The sequence below is a fragment of the Antechinus flavipes genome, chromosome X, assembly GCF_016432865.1.
Source record: "Antechinus flavipes isolate AdamAnt ecotype Samford, QLD, Australia chromosome X, AdamAnt_v2, whole genome shotgun sequence".
NCBI lineage: Eukaryota > Metazoa > Chordata > Mammalia > Dasyuromorphia > Dasyuridae > Antechinus > Antechinus flavipes.
In genome coordinates, this window is record NC_067404.1 from 21,721,140 (window position 1) to 21,738,672 (window position 17,533).

At 36.2% G+C, this 17,533-nt stretch overlaps 1 protein-coding gene across 3 annotated transcripts in view; it reads right to left on the bottom strand.

Moving 5' to 3' along the window:
- The window catches only part of MTM1 (myotubularin 1), a 97,898-nt gene that overhangs the window by 63,567 nt on the left and 16,798 nt on the right, over positions 1 to 17,533 (bottom strand). For all 3 annotated transcript variants that reach the window (XM_051969317.1, XM_051969315.1, XM_051969316.1), the window contains exons 2-3: positions 3,418 to 3,481; positions 820 to 892 (exon numbers count right to left, since the gene is read on the bottom strand). In XM_051969317.1, coding sequence (XP_051825277.1) covers positions 820 to 892; positions 3,418 to 3,480 — 136 coding nt within the window. In that variant the 5' untranslated portion in view covers position 3,481. The remainder of the gene's footprint in view (positions 1 to 819; positions 893 to 3,417; positions 3,482 to 17,533) is intronic.

Below are 17,533 nucleotides of genomic sequence, written 5' to 3' on the forward strand. Positions count from 1 at the left end.
TACCCTAGCAAAAGAGTTCCCAGTAGGGAAAAATGCCTCCTACAGCTTTCCACAATTAGTAAGTACACAGGATGTCATAGGAGTGCATATGAAACTGATACAGGAATATTATAAAAACTGAAACCTTATGGTATCAGTACTTGGCTCAGATAAAGCTCATGGATATTCCTGCAGTCTCATATTTGAGTGATCTGACCATTATGAAGAAGGTAGCATCCTTTTAAGCCTGAATTATCATGAAAAAAATAAACATGATATGCAGCATCTTATCTGGAAAATCCCTTCCAAACAGGATAGTTTCAAAATACAATTTGTTAATCTATAAACCTACCAGGTTTTTAGAATGCTACCTTCTAGATCCTGGACTTTCTAATTTGGGGGTTAGAGATCATGGATAAGTATATTAGATTTTTAGTTTAATAATTTGGAGATCAGCATTTACAGCAGGTATACTTACTATGCCAAGTAAAGAAATATTTACATTTTAAAATCTGGAGGCTATATAACTTAATATTATGTTGGACCTACCATATAAATAGTCAGTTTTTAGCTTGGAGAAGGAACTTTCTAGACATAAATACCAAATTTCTTAAACAATCCTGTATTTGGCACAGAAAAATAGCAATTATAATCAAGTTAACACAAAGCTCTTGAAATAGATATAACATCAAAGAGCCAATGAAAAAAATTAAGTTCTCTCTTAACAGCCCTGAATAGAAGTGCCCTATTTGTCTAAATTTAGTCTTTAGAAGATAAGACGTAGGTGATCAGAGTCATCTGATATTTCTCAACACCGCATCAATTTCTAACAATCCTTACCCGTAATTCTAGTTTCTCCTGGAAGTCGAGGAATTTCTTCACAGAGGTCTCGAGTGAACCCATCCCTTGAGCTCTGAAATAAAACAGGAAAATCAGAAACAACTATAATGCCTAATACAGCTTCCTTAGATTTCAGAAACACAAACTGAGCTAGAAATACACCTTTTGAAAAAAGAAAAAATGGAAGAAAAGTGAACATTAATAATAATGTAAAATTAGTGAATCACACTCAAATAAAAACATAAGAAATATTTAGTATCAACAGTCACTTGCTATGCAATCACTGGTTTGTTTTTAAAATAATATTGTACTCTTGCCAGTCAAATGATTCCACTTTTCTTGTATAAATTATTCAAATTAAAGACAGTGGCTTTGCACAGCCAGTAAAAACCTGATTTCCAACTCTGACACAGAGATTAAAAGCCAATCGTTAAAAATACTTCAACAAATTTCTAGATTTCCTCTTATTCCCAGAAAAATGTTAGCCTAAGCGTAACAGGCAAGTCTGTTCTGGCACATTTTCCACGTGCAATATGTAACATTCATCAGAGTAATCTTACAGTTTACGATCAAGGGAAAGTTTCATTTCAGTGTGGTCTCAACTCACCGGCAAGACACATCAGCCTTCTTTCAGGTCCAGCTCATCATAAATATTAAGTTTCAGAGTTTGCTAAAATGATTTCTCCCAAAGGTAATTGAGTAAGAAGTCAAGCTAGCTCCTCCAGTAAGCTCTAGCTCATACACAAGACCTGGCACACTCATATAATGTGGATGCAAGGAGGGGAAAATGGTCTCTGGTGACCTGGGAGTTTAGCAATAATCCTCGCCTAGTTTCTCCAGTGACTTGTGAAGTCCAAGAACCCACCTAATAAGCCATCAAACTTTGGTGAGGGGGGGCTCTTTGGTGCTTTTCATGTAAGTCTCTCCCTTCCTTCTCCCTCCCTTTGGTCATTTTCCAATTTGCATTTCTTTAATTCATGTGCAAATGCCATAAATGCCTCACTGTGAATTTCAGAAGTGTTCAGGTGACCCCCTGCAGAGAGGGGCTTCAGTGGGAGAATGCCAGAAGCTGCTCCAACCACCTGTTTTCTTTCAGATTAGATGCAAGTTTACAGGCCAACCATAGAAAACTTTAAATTGCATTTGTTTGCAGCAAGTTTGTAATGCACATTTTAATGAGAATATTACACATAGCTTCAAGCCAGGAATGTCTTACTACTATGCCCCCCCACCACATACACACACACACACACACACACACACACACACACACACACACACAGAAAACTAAGTCATGAATCATGAAACCAAGGAGAAACCGATATTGGCAGTTACTATTTTATTTCACTAAGAAGAAATAGAGAAACATAACTGTTCTGTGGACCTTTTGAGGACCAAATTACTGGGCCATTTGGAGAAAGCATTAATGATCATCCAAAAAAGTATGTGGCTAACAGAAACTAGGATCTGAATGAATTAGGATATAGAAAGCATCCCAAAAGTCTGAGTGCAGTTTTAATCTATCACAAAGTTAAAGTGCACCAAGGCTTCTGGGACCCTCTGTTTTAGGATACCAGTGTCAAACTCAAATAGAAACAAGGTTTCTCAATCCGGACATCCCAAGGATCTCTGATGGCCACAGAATGACTCAATTTGAAAATGTCATTGTTTTATCTATGTTAGATTACATTCTTGTTGATTTTGTTAAGTATTTAGCAACTGCAACTTAATTTGGTTCAGGCAGCACTCAGGAGTGCATGACACTTCCTTTTTAATATATTAAGAATTAGTTTGTTTCCCTGGGTTACTATGTAAATTAAGCATTGATCCAATATCATGTTGTTTAAAGACAATGAATTCTAGCCCTGTTCTGTTATAACAAGCATAATAAAGAGCTTCGAGGTTTGCAAAGTACTACCACTGTCCCTATTTACAGTTGAGGAAACAGAGGCAGGCAGAGGTTATGACCTGCCAGGGTCCCAAAGCTAGGAAGTGTCTGAGGCTGGATTTGAACTGAGGAAAATGAGGCTTTCTGATTCCAAGCTCAATGTTCTATCCATTGCAGCGCCTCTTAGTCCCCCATCTAGGAGGTATCTGAGGTCATATTTGAACTCGGGTTCTCCTGACTCAAGGTCCAGCCCTCTACCTGTCTTTGACAAATCACTTAATCTTTTCTGAGTCTCAATATGTTCATCTGTAAAATAAGGGCTGAAGGACCTATCTCACTTACCCCACAGGGCTTTGGTAAGTATCTAAGCAGTTACGAAAAAGTGCTTTGAAAAGTATAAAGGGCTTCATAAATATAAAATATGTCATTTCAGTATAAAAGCAAAAAAAAAATCACCAGTTTAGGGAGCTCCCTCCAGCAATAGTCATCTATGACTTAGTCATTAAATCGTAGAGAACTGCCTGAGGCACAGTAAGTTTAACAGACTTGTCCAGGATCAAACAGTTAACATATGTTAGACCTGTTTTAAACCTAAGTCTTTAAGACTTCAATCCCATTCTCTCCACCATACCAGCTTGTCTCATTTCAAAATATTAACAGGAGAAAAATAAAAGTAACTAATGAACACAATATGAAAACACTATACTTACCCTCCTAATCGAATCATTCTCCAAGGAGCGGGAGTTATATTTAGGTGTGGATGCTGAAGCCATCCTAGAAGATTTCGCAGAAAGATAACATTTAAGTAATCATGTGAATTGGTGTATCAAACCCAAGTATAAATAATAACCAGAATTAGTATGTTATATATTTTCTAATTCAATGTAACAAAGACTTGTTAAAACCTCTGTTGGAGGTCGAGGAGAGGAAAAAAGAAATCATGGTTTTTTTAAAATGAGGTCCCTGCCCTCATGGAGCTTATAGTCTAGTAGAAAATGACACATACATCAGTAAATACAGCCCCAAATAATAGATGAGTTCACCACATAGTCAAGAAAATCTCAGTTCAAATCTCAGCTCTACAGTTTGAAATTCTGTGATTATAGATAGGCTATTTAAACTACGGTTCAGAGTTTTCTTATATATAGGCTTATAGAAGCATATATGATTTGACTTTTCTTTCTTCTTCTCAGTCTATGATCCTTAGATGAGTGTATTATAAGCAAAGTATTATTTATGGTAAGCTCTCATCCCTGGCTAGAAGAATCAGAAGAGGCTTCCCCAAAACCTTAGCCTTAAGTTGGACTTAAGGAATGGACAAGAATTTAACAAGCTGAGTGGGAGGAAGTTCCAGGCATAGGGAACAAAGTAAGCAAAGGCATGGAGGTGAGAAGACATAAAATGTAAGGGAGGGCAAGCAGTCCAGTTTGGATTGAGTACTGAGCATGTGGAAGGGAACAGTATGATAAAATACAAGTCAAAGATTTTGGAGGTCTTTTGAACTCCAGGAAAAACAATCTGAATTTTACTCAATAGATATCAGGGATTCATTGAAGGGCTTTGAGCAAAATATCTCTTCATATGGAACAGCAACATAGCAGCTCAAACAGAAAAGACAGAATGAATCAGAAGAGAAAATGGAAGGAAAATGTATTAAGAAGCTATTTCAAGAGTCCAAGCAGGTGGTAATTATGGCTCTAGCACCTGATTAAGCAGCAATAGGAGAGAAGAGGAGGGCAGATGCTAGACATATCAGAGAGGTATGGACAAGATGTAGAAAGTTGAGGAAAGAGTAAAAAGTGACCAAAATTTTGAAAACCAGAGAAATAACTACATGATTATGTATATTTAAATCCTGTAGCTAATAATTCTCCCCACTTTGTTAAAGTGACCTCTTCCTAAGTGTTCTTTTCCCAAGAAACAGTATATATTGTCTAGCATGTTCCTTAAAAAACCCCAAGTTTTACTCACATTTACATACATGAAATTTAAATGACTATCACTGCAAAGTATTATCTGAAACACATGTATTTGATAAACATTTTATTAGGTCTCAAAATCATATATCCTAATTTTTTTGGAGACAAATAAAATAGTGAAATAACTAGGACATGAAGGAAAAATCAAAAGTTTACCATGCATCCCAAAAGAACTGCAAATCAATAGCAATATTAAAAATATTGCACCAAATCACTAATAAAAAAAACTCTAAAGTTTTACCTCATATCCAGAAAATTAACACAGATAAGAAAAGAAGAATCGATGTTGGATAATTATAGAAAAACAGACACACTAACACATCATTGCATTGTGAACTGGTTCAAAAATTCTGGAAAGCAACTTGAAATTATGCTAAGAAAGTGACTAAAATGACCATAGCGTTTGCCATAGATCCCACTGACTTTTTCAATGTATTGGTTAGTTTTGCTGAACTGCTTTTCTTCTGTTACAAAGAATGGCTCTCCAATTTGGAACCATGCCCAAAGGGCTATCAAACCGCACATACCCTTTGATCCAGCAGTGTCTCTACTGGATTTGTATCCCAAAGAGATCATAAAAGAGGCAAAGGGACCCACATGTGCAAAAATGTTTGTAGCAGCCCTTTTTGTAGTGGCAAGGAAGTGAAAACTGAGTGGATGTCCATCAATTGGGGAACAGCTGAATAAAGTTATAATATACGAATGTTTTGGAATATTCTTGTTCTATAAGAAATGATCAGCAGGATATTTTACAGAAAAGTCTGGAAAGACTTACATGAATTGATAAGTGAAGTGGGTGGAACCAAGAGGACATTGTACATAGCAACATCAAGATTCTGTGACAATCAACTAAAACAGACTTAGCTCTTCTCAGCAATACAGTGATTCAAGACTATTCCAATAGATTTGGAACAGAAAGTGCCATCCACATCCAGAAAGAGAACTATGGAGAATGAACGTGGCTTGAAGCATACTGTTTTCACCTTTATTTACTTTTTCTTTCTCGTGGCTTTTCCCCTTTTGCTCTGATTTTTCTTGTACCACATGACAAATATGGAAATATGCTTAAAAGGATTTTACATATTTAATTTCTATCAGATTGTTTGCTGTCTTGGATTGGGGTGAAATGAGGGAAGGAGGGAGGGAGAAAAATTTGTAATACAAGCTTTTAGCAAAGGTTAATGTTGAAAACTATCTTTGTATGTATTAGGCAAAATTTTTAAAAAACTATAAAAATTGGCTCTCTGTGGGGAACAGATATAGCAGGAAATGTCAGAGATATTAAAAAGAAAATAAATCAAGAAAATTTTCAGAGTTTAACATGATATATTTATTCAAGTTCAAACATTTAAAAAGAATAGGTTTTATTTAATCCAGTTTAATTTTGTCAAGAAAATGATTTAATCAATCTTTCACAGAAAAACTATTTTCTTTTGTGTGTGTGTGTGTGTGTGTGTGTGTGTGTGTGTTTTCCTCATAAGTTGGTGCCAGAGGACTTATTTTTAGGAGAGATGCAGTATGCATTTTAAAGCTGTGCCTTGTCAGTTTTTTTTTTTTTAGATCAATGTGACCTCTAAATAAAGTCTGCATTATAGAATAAAAAACAAGTTTCAATTGTATTGGTTTAGTTTTCATGAGAGGAGCAGCTCCATCTACTGTATGTTTTTAAATGCAAGGAGAGCATGAAGACTGCTTACACCTCAGCTATTTTTGCTGTCTGCAAAAGACCAGAAACAAAGCTTTTCACATTTATTGATTGAACAAACAATATATGAAAATCTGACTAAGACCTGATCAAGGAATTATTTTTTTTAAATGTAATAAATAAATTAGACAGCCAAAAGTTGGACTAAATAAAAGCTTAAAATGGGTCATTACAAAGCCTTGAAAAGTACAGTATAATGAGGCTAAGCTACTTGGCTAAGCAAACAGACCTGCAGCTTGGAAACCTGACAACCCAAGTCATTAGTGGGGTCCCTGAGGTAGTCAAGAGGGTTAAAGGCTGGCAAGAAGACAAGCAGCAGAGAATCTCATGACATCATGGGAAGAGGAACTCTCTCTTGAATCTGCTAACCTCTAGCTGAGGATCTGGCTGGAAGTGACAAGTCTCATGAATCTGGGCATTGTTTCTCAACCACCAAAATTTGTCCACAGCTAGGGAAGGTGGAATCCATCTCGAAAGAGGAACAAGCTGCCAGAAAAGTACTGGGCCCAAGTACAACATGTGGGAGAGAGAAGATAAATGATCAGACTAGGAGACTAGGATGAGAAGAGGAAGGAGATAAAGAGAAATTGATTCTCTCCCCTCCTGGTTCCTCTTCCTTTTCTTCTTTCCTTCATTCTCTTTTCCTCTTTTCTCATTTTCTCTTAAAGAAAGAGAAACAAAAGGGTTTCTATCTCTGTTCTTTCCCCCCATTCTTCTTTCTTTCTCTTTTCTCTATTCTTTTTCTTTCTCTATAAGAAGCAGGAAAAGTTAAACTTTCACACTCACTGACTGAAAAAAGGAAGAGATGTTCTTTTTTCTCTTTGTTTTCCTATCTGCTTTTCTCACAGAAATGTTTTCTATTCTTTCTCTCTATAATGTTACTTTCCATTTCTTTAAGAGAAACAGAGCAACTTACTCTTTTTTTAAAAGACTCTCTTGCTTTTTCTTTTGCTCTGCCTTCTTTGTTTTTGGAGAAAAACAGTTTCTCCCTCCCCTTCTCCCCCCTTTCCTTTCCTCTTCCTTTCCCCTCTCATTCCCCCTCCTCCTCCCTTCTGTTTCTCTAAAAGAAAGAGAGAGAGAAAATGAAAGCTTCTCTTTCCTGTCCCTCTTTTCTCTAAAACGATAAAAAAATTAATCCACAGCTTAGGAAGGTAAAAATCATCTCTCTAGAGAAACAGGTCAACAGGAAAGTACTGAGCTCTAGTATAACATGTAGAAAGGGAAAGGTAAATGATCAGACTTAGAGGATGGGAAAAAAGGAAAGGAGTGTGGGGGAGGAGGTTTCTGGTAGCCAAATTCCTGACCTCTCTTCTTCAAGAGACTAAAGGAGTTGGACAACCAATGGAAGTGGCTTTGAACTTGCACAAGTTGGGCTAAGAGCTTTTTAAAACTTCATTATTTTTCTCTTCTTTCTTGTGTTCCAGAAAGGGAAACAATCAATAATCAACTTGGTGCCTCTTTATTGTGAATAGGGCCACTACTAGAGAAGGCTTGGCTCTTCTAAGTGTCTAACATTGCTTGGCAATATTTAATAACACAAAGGAAAAACAAAGACTCAAATTGATCAACAGGGGTGAGCTGGGCTGGTCTCCTGGGGCTGGCTCGAGGACTAAAGAGAAGCCCTTGATTGTAACGCATTAATAGTGTTATTGTGAAAGGATGTTGGTTGGGACAACGGTTTAAGAGGCATGCCTATATGGGCAAAGGGGGATTGTATTTCTCTTAATCGCATGCACTGAATTTTAATTCGCTAGGTTTTTATTTTACCTTGAGAACTGTTTGTGGCCAAATATAAGGGTACTTTTCCCCTTGTTTTTCTTATGTTTCCAGTGAATTTCAAGTGAAATTCAAGAATATTATTATATCTAGAGTCTCTGAATAGCATGAAATTTGAAAAAGTTAAATCTTTCCAGGTGATTTCTGAAGGTTTTTCTTTTGTCTTAACTTTTAGATTGAGCATCAAAGAATTTCAGATCACATCTGAGGTTGTCTTTTCCTGAGCTTGGGGTTTCTATCCTTGAAAAAAAAATGTCAATTAAATGAGAGTTCCATTTATAATTTAAATGCCTGTTAACCCATAATTTACTGTATGAGCTTATGCTGATTTGCAGTACTTAGGTTACATACTACTTTGTGAAACAAAGGCTTTCAGATTATCAGGCCACTTTAGATGGCAAGCAATTTAAAAATAAACCTTAATTTTTTTTCTCTCTAACAAAAGCAAATTGGAAAAGTGGGGAAAAGGTATTAATATTTCCACTAGCTTTGAAAACATTCTGTGATGTGGCACCATTAAGATCTACTTTTTTGTGGCTTTTAGCTTTTTCAAAAAATAAAATAACTATCAGAACTAAGACCACTCATTTGTTTCATCTTATACACTTTTCTCGGACTTGTCACACTAGATTTTTTTTCTAAATGAAAAAGAACATTCTCCACTTATGGAAAAGAATAGTGTATGATCTCTCTTATTATGAGATTATGTTTCTAACCTACAGACAATCTCATTAGGCTGTGTTCTGTCAAAATGATGTCTGTCCAACTGCAAAACTACAAGGATTGTTTATAACTACCAGAGACTGCTTCAAGTGCTAGTCTAGTCTTTCCCCAAGAACTAATAGCTCATTGCTTGTATAAGCTCTGGCTGCTTCATCTGTTAACACACTGCATCCCCAAGTCAGATTTTAAGCGCAGCTATTTAAAAAGTTTTATCAATTACAATAAGCAAAAGTAATCCTGACACAGGCGACCTCACCTTTTCCAGCACTGAAACAGGTCTTTCAACTTATCTCCTCTGAAGTGTGCCATTACCATGACAAACACAGATAATATTAGACTCGTCCTGTGTACCTGTTCTTGTAATATTCTTAACAAAGAATTTCTTAGTATACTACCTTTTATTTGGCCCCGAGTACCCAGAATTATGTCAGAAGTTTTCGGGGGGGGTCATTTTAACTAGTGTCTACTTGAAAACAGGAAGAGAAGAGATGAAGTATTTACTGTCCATAACAAATATGTACATAAAAACTAGATCTAATCATACTACTTTCCTAAAAAATAAAATAAAATAAAACCCCAAAGCTATGCCAAACTATATCACAAGATCAAATATTCAGAGTTGAATGGGACCATGGAGGTCCCATCTAACAAACCCTCTCATTTTATAAAAAGGAAAGTGAAGCCCAGAGAAGTTGTGACTCATCCAATATCACATAGCTAGTATGATATTGCCAGAATTTGAACCCTCTGACTTTTAATCCAGAGCTCTTTTTTTCTGTGCCATGTACAAAAGTTGAAAAAACAAACAGACAGTGATGTACTATTTATTCAGCTGTGCGACCTTGGGCAAAGCATTTAACTCTTTGGGTCACGGCTTCCTCATCTGTAAAATTAAGGGGTTGGACTGAGTGATTTCTGAGTTCCACCACAGCTCTAACATTCTTTGATTTTTAGCTCATTACCAGTAGATTGGTCACATGACTCATGGATCAGATTCTCTGTAATGAACTCTAACACATCATCTTTTCTTACACTCAGAAATTCACTCTAATTTTGTTTCCTATTGATTTTTATAGTTAATTTTAAAGATCCCAGTTCTATAAGACATATAACAATCTTTGGCCAAAAGCAGTAAGATTCTGAAGCAGTAAGGCTTTTCCTATATTGGTGAGGATCTTAAACAAATTTAGTCACAGAAATGCTTGTGACCAATGACAAAGATGTTTAAGATATTTGACTGGGTTATACATGTGCAATGTGGCCTGGAAACCTACTGATTTCTATCAAAGGACTTGCAAAAGTGCTCTGTAAATGCTTTAGGAAAATATCTGCTTCCAATCTCTGGTATCTCCAGGAGCAAGTTAAAGATAATCGTGTTCAAGAACTATACTCATAAATGAATGAAACGCTATCAAGAAGCCAAGGTCAAATATCTCACATCCTCTATCAAGATTACTTCTAAATAAGCACAACTTAGTTATAACAGGTGATGTCACAAGGAGATAAGAGGAGCAAGGAAGAATTCATCTTTCTGATCTACAGATAGAGGAAAAATTTATGACAGAGAGGATCACAGAAGATAAAACAGACAGATGGATTATGTAAAAATGTTTTTAAAACTTGTACAAACAAAACCAATGTAGTTAAAATTAGAAGGGAAATGGGTAACTGCAAGAAAATCTTTGCAGCATTTTATCAGTTAAAATTAAGGTAGACTGAGGCACAAAATTCTAAGCATGATCAATTTATTAGTAAAGAGAGAATTTACTAATAAATAAGATCTCGGCTTTCCTAGCAAAGCTAAGACCCCTGTGAGAAAGCTGGCTCTCTTATAGTTTGGGGAGGACAGAACAAAGAAGAGGACTTCACAGGCAGGGAACAAGTTATAATTGGTTTAAAGAGCTCAGCGTCATGAATGGCAAAACCAATATTACTGGTTACAGAGCTGAGCCCGGGGGACAACATGACTGGTTGGGAATTGGGAATAAGGGGCTACCAACAACTCCCACCCCCACTCCCTTCCCTTCTCTGACTAACAAGTATTCATTGTTTGAGTCCACCTGCAAGGTTAGAGATAGTGGATCAGACTTCTTTGGATAACAAAACAACATCCTTGAAGGATAGCTTGGTGTTAGAAACATCCTAGACAATGGTCCCTGATGACTACCTGCCTTCTTTAGGGTAAGAGATTTCTTTTACACAAGAACAGAAAAGGGATCATCAGAACTAGACATCTAAAGTTAATACATTACAAGCCAGCAAAATTTCTGATCTTAAAGTTCAGAGACAAAGAACCACATTTTAGACAAAATTAATTAACTACAAACTGGATCAATTAAAAAAGACACAGCATTAACCTGATTATTTCAGCATATAAGCAACTGATCCAAATTTGTAACAATAAAAATCATTCCCCACTAGATAGATAAAAGGTCAAAGGATATGATCAGGGAATTTTTACAGGAAAAAATCCAAACTAGCAACAGACATAGGGAAAAAATGTTCCAGATCAATAGTAATTATGGAAATGCAAATTAAAGAAAGTCTTAGGCTCTACCTCAGACCCATCAGATTAGTGAAAATGACAAATGCTGGATGAGCTGTGAGAAAACAGTCATACATATTCCTGGTTGGGAGAGCTGTGAATTGGTCTAGCCACTCTAGAAAATAATTTGGAACTATGCTCCAAAAGTCATTAAAGTGTGCATACCCTTTCACCCAATGATACCACTAGAAGGCATATATCACATAGTAGCAAAAACTAACTAAAAAGCCCCTAACATGAAAACCTGCTGCCAAGACGAGGTGAACAAAGCCTTTAACAACACAATTTTCAAGGTTGAGGATTTCAAACCCACAATCTATAAGTGCATGGAGCTCAAAGTCACCACAAAAATATATAACTCCTAAGATTACCAAGTGTACTGTGATCAGAACCAGAACGCGCCACCCTAATGTCAACCTGCTTACTGAGCCTAAGAGATTCAAACCCAAGGTTTATGACCCCCTGAGATCCAGGTTACCAACCTCAAGACTATCAGTCCCAAGCCTACATGCTTTCAGGTAAAAGTACTAGTGTGAATTCTGAACAGCATTTTTTTCCTATCTGTGGCACCATTACACAAAAAGGAAGTAGGAAGGCACAAGAAAAACAAATTAGGAAGTTTTCTACATGAACTAGCAATTTTCTATATAACTAAGACATCAGTTATTATATTAACTAATTTTAAATATCCAAAAGCCACCCTACAAAGATATTACCTCCTCACACCCCCATCATACACCCACACACAGACTTAAGTGGAATCAGTCAACTCATCACCATGGGACTTAATATTGGAGCATGAACAAAGGTCTAAAATAAGAACAAGAAGAGATCAAGTTGTGCCAATCACTTGGCACGTACAGCCACTACATCCAACAAGCACATTAAAAAAAATGTTTGCTGAATTGAACTACTGACTCTATATCATAAGAACACTTTTTGTTGAATTTCCCCCTAAATTTGTATATTCCAGGGAAATTACGTTTAATGTTTACATGTAAAACTTTAGATAGAAGCAAAATTTTTAAAAATGTTAACATGTTAGCAGTAGTAACAAGGAAAGGGCTAAGTTCTACATAATAGCCTATTTTTAACTTATGTACCAATATCTTATTTTAAAAGATTTTTGAATTTTCATTTTTTATTATGAATTCAGCATTAACTTTCCTTGGTTACTCACATATGGAATCACAATCAAAAGGGACCTTGAAGGTAATTAATTGAACCTCTCTCTCACTATGCATGCATGTGAGGCAGTGATTCCACAGTGCACACAGCACTGAATCTGGAGTGAGGAAGACCTGAGTTCAAATGGGACCTCAGACACTTCCTAGTTGTGTGACCCCCGCCAAACCACTTCACCTCTGCCTGCCTCAGTCTCCTCATCTGCATCTCACAGAGTTGTTGTAAAGATTTAGTGCTAGAAGGTCATCTAACTGAGTTGATGAATAAGCAGACTCACAATTTTATACGACAATGGGAGGATCATTCAATCTCTTGGTTTTGGTTTCTTCATCTAGAAAATGAAAAAGCTAAAAAACCTTTTTTTCTACTAAAGACATCTTCTGGCACTCTAATAAAGCATATGGATTCATGCTCAGAATAATGGCTTTAAATGCGTAAAATAACATGTAGGATTACAAAGGAAAATCAATTAAACTGAAATACAGTTATCAAAAGGGACTATTATGTAAAAGTTAGCAGAATCAAATTAAGAATCCCTGCACTAGGTGATTTCTGAAATACCTTCTAACTCTAAATCACCAACTCTCTGATCCTATGATATTTATCAGGACCTGCTCTAATTCAAAGTTTTGTCTTATAAAGAACTGAAATGGGCTTCTCTCATTTACAATCTCTGATCTTAATTTCATCCTCTGCAGCACTAGACCAAATAGGTCTTTGCAGTGGCAGTTGCAAAAACATCCCTTTTTTTGAGAGAAAAGGGGTGAAAATTATTCTGTAAATAATTTCTTCCCTAAATATTGAGTGGGGACTTATAAGATAAAAAATGCCCTAATAAATACAATGATATTTATCAAATGTTCTTTTTTTCCTCCCTCCTTCTCATTCTCTATTTATCTCTACATATATATGTGTGTGTGTGTATGTGTGTGTGTGTGTGTGTGTGTGTATATATATATATATATATATATATATATATATATATATATATATGAGATACATATTCTCCCTCTAAGACTTACTCCTGTAATTTGTTTTAAATCTGTTTACTTGCCACCACCCAAAGTCCATTTCTTCTCAGATGTTACATGACCTCAAACTCATTTTCTTCCACTTAATTGGATTCCACTCCCAAATGCCTCTCTCCTATAAATGGCACCATCTCATTCCTACTTTCTAAGACTTAAAACCTTAGAATAATCTTTGACTCTTTCTTCTCTTTTACTTCTCATATTCAGTTATTAATTCTTAGCATTTCCTTCCTTCCACATGCCTGGATCTCTATCCCTTTTTGTCACTCTCCTAGTCCTCATCTCCACTAAGAATGACTACAATAGCCTGCTGACTGACTTCTCTGATTCCTGCCTACCCTTTCTCTAATTCAGCCTTCATTTAATCACTACTCTCATCATGTCTTTTTCCTCAAAAGTCTTAGTTGCTGCTCTGTAATTCCTAGCACATCAAATCTGCCTGCCTTTGAGGACTCTCTAGAATTTGACCACAACTTGTCTATTAGATCTGAACTCCCACTACCTTACAAACTTCTCATTTAAGTCGAGGCTCTCTTGTTGTTGTCCAGTCACATGTCCAACTCTTCATGACCCCCTTTGCAATTTTCTTGGCAAAGGTCCTGGAGTGTTTGCCATTTCCTTCTCCAGCTCATTTGACAGATGAGGAAACTGAGGCAAACAGGGTTAAGTGACTCACCCAGAATCACACTGCTAATAAGTGTCTGCAGTCAGATTTGAACCCCAGAACTCTATCCACTGTACCACCTGGCTGCTAATCTAAATACTAACAATCCTTCAAGGCCCATTTTTTCTCACCTCCTCCGTGATGCTTCCCTCAACTACTTCTGTCTACATTAATCTCTCCCTACTCCTACTTCCTAAACATATCACACATGCTGCACTTTTTAATGCTTACTTATTACTTGGGCACACCAACTTGAATCCTCCTCAGATTCACATGTGTATGTTTTATCTCTCCAAGTACCCTGTTAGCTCCTTGAAAGCAGGGGTTCCATTAATGTTTCTGGTAAGAATCACCACAATGAACAATAGGAAGACAAGTACTAGCTTTCTTAAAATAAAATACTTCTCATGGGATTTTTATAAGCATCAAATAAAATAATACATATAAAGTATTATACAAACCTTGAAGCACTACTACATCAGGAACTGGAAAATTGACAGTGCCCTCTCCTCCTTCTCATGGGTGCCTGTTTTTGTATAGCTAATGAGCTAAAAAAAGTTTTTTACATTTTGAAATAAAGTTTTATCATATTTTAAAATGGTAAAAGTCATTCATAGTATGTGGGCCATATAAAAACAGGTTGAGGATTAATTTGGCCCCCAGGCTATAGCTTGCTGACCTCTTCTGCACTATTAAAAATGCTATCTATCCTAATTGTCACCATTATTATTACTTGAACGATCCACAGTTTCATCTTTAAGAGGAAACCTTCCACCATTTCAGATGGTAGCTCCTAAACACTTAGAAGCAAGTTTCTTAAGTTGCTGTGGCTGAAAACAAAAATCTTTTCACAGCCAACTTTCCGGTGATGAGCTTTTCCAAACTTAACTTGGCTGATCCTCAGATGCCAGACAGACAATCCATCACCAGGCCTGTACTCAAAGCCTTTCAAACTTGAGAAAAGCTGCCAGAGCTTAAGCAATATCAATATTATCTTTGGGAATTAAAAAAAACTTGACTTTGAATTATTTAGAGCTAAAAAGATTATCAATGAGGAGAGGCTTAAAAGAACGGTCATTTTCAAAAATAATTATAGGGACACTTGGACTCTCTGTACTGCCAACAAGCCACATACAGGAGAAGAATCAGTTTCCCCCAGTAGTCCCCAAACCCTTCTGGACTGTAGAGAAAAGGGCAGCATGTCCTGCCACAGTTTTCCACTGTCCTTTTAAAATGGCTCCAGCCTCTGATTTAATTTGTTGGTTCCCATCAACCTAATGCCAACTTCCCTCTTACCTGACAATTAAATGAATAGTGGCTAATCCTCAGGACCCAAGGGTAGAACTAAGTATAAAGCAGAGTTCAACAACTATTTTCTGACTTATTGTTTCGCTTTATCGGAGTTGGCAATAGTACCAAAAAGTTGACTGTATGTAGATACTTAAAAATAATTAGCTATTATATAACATCAGGATTATTGCATAACAAATATCTAATGGGGTTAGTATGTTTTTCTTTAAGCAAAATCTGATTTTACAGAAAAAGAGTATTTCATTTTAAAGACTATCCTCCAACAAAATGCAAGTAAATCCAGCACAGTTTCAGAAATGCCTAAAAGCAAAATTGATTTGAATCAATGTGTTGAGCAAGTATGAAAGCTGGCTTGAAAAAAAATATTTTCTTAAAGTGAAGATAAAAATCAAAACCCACAAAGAAGCAATTAGATAAATTACAGAAGTTTTAAAAAGTATAACTATCTAAAGCTCAAATCCATATCCAGAAATGGTAATAACTGAAGGTGACAATTAAAACATTTTCTTAATAGTTTCATTTCATATTGTTTAAATATGGCTTTACTTAAGTCCTAAATATTGGGGAATAACTAAGTAAAATATTAATAGTTCTAAAAAGAGGTTTCATAAACTATTACAGCAAAATTGATGAATACCTTTGAAAGAGACAAATGTAGTACAAGTGTGCTTTGTGGGTATATTTGTGTGTGTGTGTGTGTGTGTGTGTGTGTGTGTGTGTGTGTTTAATTTATGGCAAGAAAGCATTAATACAGTTTAACTATATATGGAAGGGGCCTGTGAGTGTCTCCTATTTATGTTAAATAAGTTTTATAACGAGCTAAACCACATGAAACAAAGAAAACAGAGGAATGATTATAATCATATTGAAAGAAGTATTTTCTGATCTGAAGACTTAAAACTAAGAAGAAAAGAAAAATAAAAGCAAATATTAAGACATTTACCATTACTATTCAACAGATGACATGCAAATCAAGCAAAAATAAACACTTCTCAATATAAGAGAAATCTCATGAGCAGAAAAAACAATTTCATATGAAAAAGACATCTACAAATTTTTCGGTGACTACTGTTTCAGTATTATCATCAAAACTATCTTATCTGTTTTATGTGTTGTATATCCAAGGGAATGTGAACTCCTTAAGGAGATTTTTAAAGGGAAAACAACTGACGTTGATACTTAAAAAGCTAATTATTCTTTCTCAGGGTCCACAGGAGACATACTATGAAAAAAGTGATGCTAATTCAAGTAGTGATTTAAATGTGTGTGTTTCTAAGCGCTCTCTCATTGGTTATGTACAGGAAGGCTCTAAAACTAGTAGGTGAAATACACAGACACGGGACAAAAGGGCCTTTGTCTCGGTTTGACTGAGACAACACTGTCCTGCCAGATAGAAAGATTTCAGGCTGGGTTCCAGGACCAACAACACTAAGAGTAGAAACCACCTACAAAGCATGATTTAAAGCTGCCAAAAACCCAACTATCCCACAATTTCCCCCCACTGTCCTTCCCCAGCTCCTTACTGTTTTCCCTCCTACCTGGTCAAGGTTCTACTCTGTGAATCACTGGTATGTTCAAATCACATGAATTTCAATTTCAGTTTTAAGGAGCCAAGTGAACCCAGACTTTTGGCCACATGGTCAGGATTTGTAGAGGTTAGACCCTACTGGCCTACTAGTACAGATGTGCCAACTAATTAGATAAAAATGTTTTGCTAAAATCTCATGCAAGCCAGACTTGCAAGATGAGGTACAACATGATTCTGAGTCAGAAGAACTTTAGAGGCCATCTAGCCTAAGCCCCTCATTTTACAGATGAGGAAACTGAGGCCCCGGGAAGTGAAGTGACTAATCTGAGATCTGCAGAAGCAGGATACAAATCCTTGATCTCTGACTCCAAATCCTGTA